Source organism: Erythrolamprus reginae, chromosome 1, assembly GCF_031021105.1.
Source record: "Erythrolamprus reginae isolate rEryReg1 chromosome 1, rEryReg1.hap1, whole genome shotgun sequence".
NCBI lineage: Eukaryota > Metazoa > Chordata > Lepidosauria > Squamata > Dipsadidae > Erythrolamprus > Erythrolamprus reginae.
Window position 1 is genome coordinate 19048919 of NC_091950.1, and position 9356 is coordinate 19058274.

The 9356-nt window shown below is 42.7% G+C and overlaps 1 protein-coding gene across 1 annotated transcript in view; it reads left to right on the top strand.

The window, feature by feature from the left end:
* The first annotated feature begins 2521 nt into the window (after window positions 1–2521).
* Window positions 2522–9356, top strand: part of NCAN (neurocan) — a 134679-nt gene continuing 127844 nt past the window's right edge. The window contains exon 1 of the mRNA XM_070746268.1: window positions 2522–2591. Coding sequence (XP_070602369.1) covers window positions 2522–2591 — 70 coding nt within the window. The remainder of the gene's footprint in view (window positions 2592–9356) is intronic.

Below are 9356 nucleotides of genomic sequence, written 5' to 3' on the forward strand. Positions count from 1 at the left end.
ATTTTAATATAACTGGGGATTTTAGATAGCCTTATGTGATTTTAATTAATTGGGTTTAAGTTATTGTAACCTACTATTCTTTTATATGTTGTCAGCCGCCCTGAGTCTTCGGAGAGGGGTGGTATGTAAATCCAATCCAATCCAATCCAAGTTGTTTAAGTTATTGTAACCTACTATTATTTTATATGCTGTCAGCCGCCCTGAGTCTTCGGAGAGGGGTGGTATGTAAATCCAATACAATCCAATCCAAGTTATTTAAGTTATTGTAACCTACTATTATTTTATATGCTGTCAGCCGCCCTGAGTCTTCGGAGAGGGGTGGTATGTAAATCCAATACAATCCAATCCAAGTTATTTAAGTTATTGTAACCTACTATTATTTTATATGCTGTCAGCCGCCCTGAGTCTTCGGAGAGGGGTGGTATGTAAATCCAATACAATCCAATCCAAGTTATTTAAGTTATTGTAACCTACTATTATTTTATATGCTGTCAGCCGCCCTGAGTCTTCGGAGAGGGGTGGTATGTAAATCCAATACAATCCAATCCAATCATAAAATAAATAAAATAAAATAAAGTAAAGTAAAGTAAAGTAAAGTAAAGTAAAGTAAAGTAAAGTAAAGTAAAGTAAAGTAAAGTAAAGTAAAGTAAAGTAAAGTAAAGTAAAGTAAAGTAAAGTAAAGTAAAGTAAAGTAAAATAAAATAATAAAATAATATAAAATAAAATAAAATAAATAAATAAATACCAGACCCAATTAACATTCTGGCCCCCCAATAAATGAGGAAAAATGGTAAGTTTTTAAAGCCCTCTGGAAACCCTGGGTCTATCTAAATTTCCAGAGGGAAGTTGTTTCCTGGAAGAGAGACAGTGCCGGCACACCTGAGCCCAGTAGGGGATTCATGAATCTGATGAATAAAGAGAAAAGATACATTTCTCTCCTGCTTTCAAAATTCCGACATTATAGGCTTATCTAATGAAAAAGGCCGCGGTTCATTTAATTCCCTCTAAAGTAAACATTTCTCGGTTACGCTCATAATTGATTTTGGAAAACCGAGATGCCGGGATAGAAAGGAAGGGCCATAATTCAGGTTTAGCACAATTTTTGGCACATCCAGCCGCTGCTTTTTTTCTGATGGAGGAGGACCTAGTAACAGTAATTTCATGCTTCGGTCACCATCTGGCTGGACTACTAGAGAGCAATCTTCTTGGGGCTGCCCTTGCAGAGGAGTCGGAAGTTTCAATTAATCCAAAATGTAGCAGCCTACTTTCCCCCCCAGCATTTTAGTGTTGGGAGCATATAACACCACTGTTTTGAATCCTGCATTGGTCACTATGATAGAATGGAATAGAGGAGGAACAATAGGGAAGAAAGTAATGTGTGGGTAAAGGGAAAGATTAAAAGGAAAGCAAATAGGGAGGGTGGGAAGGATGGATGGAGGAAGGAAGGAAGAAAGGAAGAAGGGGAGGGAAGAAGGGAGGGAAGGATGGATGGAGGAAGGAAGGAAGGAAGAAGGGGAGGGAAGAAGGGAGGGAAGGATGGATGGAGGAAGGAAGGAAGGAAGAAGGGGAGGGAAGAAGGGAGGCAAGGATGAAGGAAGGAAGGAAGGAAGGAAGGGGGGGAAGAAGGGAGGGATGAAGGAAGGAAGGAAGGAAGAAGGGGAGGGAAGGAAAGAAGGAAGGATGCAGGGAGGAAGCAAGAAGGGGAGGGAAGAAGGGAGGGAAGGATGGATGGAGGAAGGAAGGAAGGAAGAAGGGGGGAAAGAAGGGAGGGAAGGAGGGAGGGAAGGATGGATGGAGGAAGGAAGGAAGGAAGAAGGGGAGGGAAGAAGGGAGGCAAGGATGAAGGAAGGAAGGAAGGAAGGAAGGAAGGGGAGGGAAGGAGGGAGAAAGGAAGGAAGGAAGGAAAGAAGGAAGGAAGGATGGATGGAGGAAGGAAGGAAGGAAGGAAGGAAGAAGGGGAGGGAAGAAGGGAGGGAAGGATGGATGGAGGAAGGAAGGAAGGAAGGAAGAAGGGGGGAAAGAAGGGGGGGAAGGAGGAAGGAAGGAAGGAAGAAGCTAATAGGTGCAAATGAGGGGAGGGAGGGAGGGAGGAAGGAAGGAAAAGGAAATAAAGAAAGGGAAAGGAGAGGAAAGGAAAGGAGGAAAGAAAGGAAGGGAAGAAGAAAGGAAAGAAGAAAGGAAAGTCTTCAGAGAGGGGCGGCATGCACGTCCAATAAATTATAATTATTATAAATTATAAAGAAGAAAGGAAAAGGGAATGGAAAGAAACATGGAAGAAGGGAATGAGAAGGAAAGAAGGAAGAAAAAAAGGAAACAAGGGAGGAAGTAAAAGAATATTTTGAAGGTTGGAAGAAAAACAGAAAGACGTTCAATTCAGGAAAGAAGGAAGAAAATGCAATTCAGCGTAGAAAGAAAGAGGAGTATTTGGGGAAGGTAAAACATGTACAAAGAGAGCAATTTGTGTTGTTGGAGGTTCATATTTCTCTTCTCTCCCTCCCCACTTTATTCTTCCAGATTAAGGATGGTCCATCTAGTGCAAGATGTTGGCTGCTGGTTCCTGCTTGGCTGTCTCCTCCCTCTCTCAGTTCTGGGTGAGTGAAACAATTGTGTGAAATGATAGGGGTGTGTGAACAGCTTTGATTTATCTGCACATAATTTATTTCTCTGCCTGCAATGCTGAAACCCCAATGATGAAAGATTGTGGGGGGATTCTGTTGCCTTCCTGCTCTTCCCAGATGCTTCTGGGTTCCCAGAATAACTTATTTGGATGTTATTTGAAACGGTGTGCAGAATTTTTTTTAATATTTTGATGGATTTTTCTTTGGTCTGTTGGGAAATTTTTTAATGACGCTCTTTCAATAAGTACAGGGTTGTCCTTGACTTACAACAGTTCACTTAATGACCATTCAAAGTTACAATTGCGCTGAAAAAAACTGAGTTTATGACCATTTTTCACACTCACAACTGTTGCAGCGTCCCCAGGGTGATAGATAGTCTAAGGGTAAATTATAAATTAGTACACCCTCATTTGGTGGAGGGACTGAACGACTGTTGTTGGGTGGCAGGATCACATTTCCCTGTTTTGTGTTGTGTGTATTCTTTTATATTATAAAAATCGATAAAATATATTTAAAAAAAAGAAACTTCTATGTATCTAGGGCAGAAGTCTTCAAAGTCTTGGCAACTTTAAGACTTGTGGACTTCAATTCCCAGAATTCCTCAGTAAGCTATCCATAAGCGAACTGGGAGCATTTAACCCTGGTGTGTTTGTGTGTGTGTGCATGTGTGTGTGTAGCCAGTGCAGAATTGTGCAATTAGGAACCTAATACAGTGGTACCTCTACTTAAGAACTTAATTCGTTCCGCAACCAGGTTCTTAAGTAGAAAAGTTTGTAATTAGAAGTAATTTTTCCCATAGGAATCAATGTAAAAGCAAATATGTGTGCAAACCCATTAGGAAAGAAATAAAAGCTTGGAATTTGGGTGGGAGGAGGAGGAAGAAGAGGAGGAGGACAGTCGCTGCCGAAGGAAGAAGGGGAAGGTTTGGTAGGGAAGGTTTGCCTATTTGCCGATGACTCTAAAGTGTGCAATAGGGTTGATATTCCTGGAGGGGTCTGTAATATGGTAAATGATTTAGCGTTACTAGATAAATGGTCAAAGCAATGGAAACTGCAGTTTAATGTTTCCAAATGTAAAATAATGCACTTGGGGAAAAGGAATCCTAAATCTGAGTATTGCATTGGCAGTTCTGTGTTAGCAAAAACTTCAGAAGAGAAGGATTTAGGGGTAGTGATTTCTGACAGTCTCAAAATGGGTGAGCAGTGTGGTCGGGCGGTAGGAAAGGCAAGTAGGATGCTTGGCTGCATAGCTAGAGGTATAACAAGCAGGAAGAGGGAGATTGTGATCCCCTTATATAGAGCGCTGGTGAGACCACATTTGGAGTACTGTGTTCAGTTCTGGAGACCTCACCTACAAAAAGATATTGACAAAATTGAACGGGTCCAAAGACGGGCTACAAGAATGGTGGAAGGTCTTAAGCATAAAACGTATCAGGAAAGACTTAATGAACTCAATCTGTATAGTCTGGAGGACAGAAGGAAAAGGGGGGACGTGATCGAAACATTTAAATATGTTAAAGGGTTAAATAGGGTTCAGGAGGGAAGTGTTTTTAACAGGAAAGTGAACACAAGAACAAGGGGACACAATCTGAAGTTAGTTGGGGGAAAGATCAAAGGCAACATGAGAAAGTATTATTTTATTGAAAGAGTAGTAGATCCTTGGAACAAACTTCCAGCAGACGTGGTTGGTAAATCCACAGTAACCGAATTTAAACATGCCTGGGATAAACATATATCCATTGTAAGATAAAATACAGGAAATAGTAAAAGGGCAGACTAGATGGACCATGGGGTCTTTTTCTGCCGTCAGTCTTCTATGTTTCTATGTTTCTATGTTTCTAAGGTGAGGTGAGGGGAATCAAAAAAATCCAAAACTTTATGGCTAAAAAAAAAAAGAGGGACTCTGAGGTGGAGAGAAGGAGCACGTGCCTCCCTTACACCCGGCCTGAGGCTGCCTCCCCTACACTGCACCAGAGAGAGAAACCCAGGGGGAATGGCAGGAAACTGGCCAGGCCTTCGTGCCGCTCTCAAATTTCCTTGGAATTTTTTCTGGGCTCGGGTTCTTAAGTAGAAAACGGTTCTTGAGAAGAGAAAATCTTGAACACCTAGTTCTTATCTAGAAATCTCCAGAGAGGGGTGGCATACAAATCCAATAAATAAATAAAATAAATAAATAAAAGTTCTTAAGTAGAGGCATTCTTAAGTAGAAGTACCACTGTATTTTGAGCCAGGGAATGGTTTGTCAGGTATTGAACGGTAGCAAGAAACGCAAGTCCAGCTGACATTACATCTCCACCCCATGTCCAGTCAACGAAGCAGTGGAAGTGATGTGCCGGTGCCTGGAGGCTGTTGGGGCCTGGATGGGTGTCAACAGACTCAAACTCAACCCGGATAAGACGGAGTGGCTGTGGGTTTTGCCTCCCAAGGACAATTCCATCTGTCCGTCCATTACCCTGGGGGGGAAATTATTGACCCCCTCAGAGAGGGTCCGCAACTTGGGCGTCCTCCTCGATCCACAGCTCACATTAGAAAACCATCTCTCAGCTGTGGCGAGGGGGGCTGTTGCCCAGGTTCGCCTGGTGCACCAGTTGCGGCCCTATCTGGACCGGGACTCATTGCTCACAGTCACTCATGCCCTCATCACCTCGAGGTTCGACTACTGTAATGCTCTCTACATGGGGCTACCTTTGAAACGTGTTCGGAAACTTCAGATCATGCAGAATGTAGCTGCGAGAGCAGTCATGGGCCTACCTAGGTACGCCCATGTTTCACCATCACTCCGCAGTCTGCATTGGCTGCCGATCAATTTCCGGTCACAATTCAAAGTGTTGGTTATGACCTTTAAAGCCCTTCATGGCATCGGACCAGAATATCTCCGAGACCGCCTCCTGCCGCACGAATCCCAGCGACCGATTAGGTCCCACAGAGTGGGCCTTCTCCGGGTCCCGTCAACTAAACAATGCCGGTTGGCGGGTCCCAGGGGAAGAGCCTTCTCTGTGGTGGCGCCGGCTCTCTGGAACCAACTCCCCCCGGAGATTAGAACTGCCCTTACTCTTCCTGCCTTCCGAAAACTCCTTAAGACCCACCTTTGCCGTCAGGCATGGGGAAACTAAACATCTCCCCTGGGCATGTTTAATTTATACATGGTATGCTTGTGTGTGTGTTTGCTATTACATGGGTTTTTTCTTAAATCGTTAAATATTTTAATTAATTGGATTGTTGTGACTGTTTTTACTTGTTGTGAGCCGCCCCGAGTCTTCGGAGAGGGGCGGCATACAAGTCCAACTAATAAATAAATAAATAAATAAATTAGTGGTGAGTATTTTGACACTGTGTTTCCTTTCTTTTACCTTCATTCTTTATTTATGCTTTCTTACAGTTACCATTAATAATTAAGTGCCTGTATATTATTTGCCACTTGGAGTTTACTACTCATGTATGGCTTGTTTCCTCTGAGTGGCTAGAGAAGGAGAGAGCTTTGGTCATCTTGGGGGGTGGATGCGTTTGCACAGGTTCGCCCGGTGCGCCAGTGGCGGCCTTATTTGGACAGGGAGTCTCTCCTTACAGTCACTCACGCCCTCATCACCTTGCGGATCGATTACTGCAACGCTCTCTACACGGAGTTGCCTTTAAAGCAGTGTTTCCCAACCTTGGCCACTTGAAGATATTTGGACTTCAACTCCCAGAATTCCCCAGCCAGCGAATTTGGAGAGATTGCCGGACTAAAAATCAACAGGGGAAAAACTAAGATGATAACAAAAAATATGACAAAAACAGCAGATATCGAAACTAGAGGAATCTATTAAAATCAAAACCGCCAAAAAAGTTAAATACCAAGGACTATGGATTACCGTTAATTGTAGCACTATCAACGAAATGGACAAAGATTTCTCCAGATGGTCAAAGCTCCCACTTTATATAATGGGGAAAATTGCCGTAATTAAAAGTCATGTACTCCCCAGATTTCTATACCTTTTCTAAACTGCACCCACTAAATTAAACAGGACCTTTTTCAATAACCTACACAAAAAAATTCGCAAATTTATATGGACAAAAAAAAAGGCCAGAATGAAGTGTTGGCTGTTATCTATAAAACCCTACATGGATTAAGATCAGATTACTTACAGGACCATCTCCTGCTTCATGTATCCCAGCAGAGTCGGCCTTGTCCAGGTCCCATCAGCCAAGCTGGCGGGCCCTAGGGGAAGAGCTTTCTCCGTGGTGGCCCCGGCCCTTTGGAATCAACACCCACCCCTCCACCCCCGAGATTTGCACTGCGCCCACTCTCCTGGCCTTTTGGAAGACTTTAAAAAACATGCCTTTGCCAGCAGGCCTGAGACTGGTGAGCACTGGCATCCTGCGCTGGCAAAATAGCACGCTTACGATATGGACGAAAGTGGTTGAATGGTTTTAATATTTGGGTTTTTAGGATTAGTTTTAATTGGATTTTATAATATTGTAATGGGTTTTAGGTTTTAGGATTAGTTTATAGATCTTCTTTCTCGTATGTCATTTTTTGTATTCATTTTTATGTTATAAGTCGCCCTGAGTCCATGGAGAAGGGCAGCGTAGAAGTACAAACAAACAAATAAACAAACACAAGAACAACAACAACAACAACAACAGAGTTGGAAGGGAGCTTGGAGGTCTTCTAGCCCAACCCCCTGCTTAGGCAGGAAACCCTCCACCACTTCAGACAAATGGTTATCCAACATCTTCCTAAAAACTTCCAGTGTTGGAGCATTCACAACTTCTCGAGGCAAGCTTAGTTCTAACTGTCAGGAAATTTCTCCTGGGTTCGAACTTCTACTTTCTACCGCCCAAATCCCAGCGGCCGATAAGGTCCCACAGAGTTGGCCTTCTCCGGGTCCCGTCGACCAAACAATGTCATTTGGCGGGCCCCAGGGGAAGAGCCTTCTCTGTGGCGGCACCGGCCCTCTGGAATTAACTCCCCCCAGAGATTAGAACGGCCCCCACCCTCCTTGTCTTTCGCAAGTTACTCAAGATCCACCTATATCACCAGGCAAGGGGGAACAAAGACATCTCCCCCAGGCTTTTTTTATATTCTATGTTTGGTATGTATGTGCTGTATGGTTTTTAATTGTTGGGGTTTTTTATATATTTTTTATTATTAGATTTGTTCCATTGCTATACTGTTTTTATCGTTTGGCGGGCCCCAGGGGAAGAGCCTTCTCTGTGGCGGCCCCGGCCCTCTGGAACCAACTCCCCCCAGAGATTAGAATGGCCCCCACCCTCCTTGTCTTTCACAAATTACTTAAGACCCACCTTTGTCGCCAGGCATGGGGGAGTTAAGTTATCCTTTCCCCCTAGGCTATTACAAGTTATGCATGGTATGTTTGTGTGTATGTTTGGTTTTTTATAATAAGGGGGGGGGGAGGTTTAGTTGTTTTTATTAATTGGATTGTTCATGTTGTTTTACCACTGTTGTTAGCCGCCCTGAGTCTGCGGAGAGGGGTGGCATACAAATCCAATAAATAATAATAATAATAATAATAATAATAATAATAATAATAATAATAATATTACTGTTGTGAGCCGCCCCGAGTCTTCAGAGAGGGGCGGCATACAAATCTAATAAATTATTATTATTAATTATTATTCTCCTTTTCTGAATAAGGACATGAGGTTATGTATTCACTGTAATTGGTAGATAGGAGGACACGCCTTGATCATCCTGTATTTTTGTAAAACTATAAAAGTATTTCTTCGGCCACAAGCCGAGGTTCAAACATTGACTTTTATCTTCTGAACCTGCATGCATGCATCGATAAGACCTGAGTTACTCAATCGCTTTGTGGTCTCCTTTCCCTGAACTGGCAAACCGTTTCAGCATGTCGGAATTGTCGTAAATATATGCTGATTGGTCACCACTTGAATACTGATCACATGACTGTGGGGGATGCTCTGGTGGTCATAAGCGCAAGGACTGGTCATCCATCACTTTTTTTCAGTGCTGCCAGAACTTTAAAGCATCACTAAAGGAAATAGGGCTACATGAAATTTATTAGAAACATAGAAACATAGAAGTCTGATGGCAGAAAAAGACCTCAAGGTCCATCTAGTCTGCCCTTATACTATTTTCTGTATTTTATCTTAGGATGGATATATGTTTATCCCAGGCATGTTTAAATTCAGTTACTGTGGATTTATCTACCACGTCTGCTGGAAGTTTGTTCCAAGGATCTACTACTCTTTCAGTAAAATAATATTTTCTCACGTTGCTTTTGATCTTCCCCCCAACTAACTTCAGATTGTGTCCCCTTGTTCTTGTGTTCACTTTCCTATTACAAACACTTCCCTCCTGGACCTTATTTAACCCTTTAACATATTTAAATGTTTCGATCATGTCCCCCCTTTTCCTTCTGTCCTCCAGACTATACAGATTGAGTTCATGAAGTCTTTCCTGATACGTTTTATGCTTAAGACCTTCCACCATTCTTGTAGCCCGTCTTTGGATCCGTTCAATTTTGTCAATATCTTTTTGTAGGTGAGGTCTCCAGAACTGAACACAGTATTCCAAATGGGGTCTCACCAGCACTCTATATAGCAGGATCACAATCTCCCTCTTCCTGCTTGTTATACCTCTAGCTATGCAGCCAAGCATCCTACTTGCTTTTCCTAATGCCCGACCACACTGCTCACCCATTTTGAGACTGTCAGAAATCACTACCCCTAAATCCTTCTCTCCTGAAGTTTTTGCTAACACAGAACTGCCAAT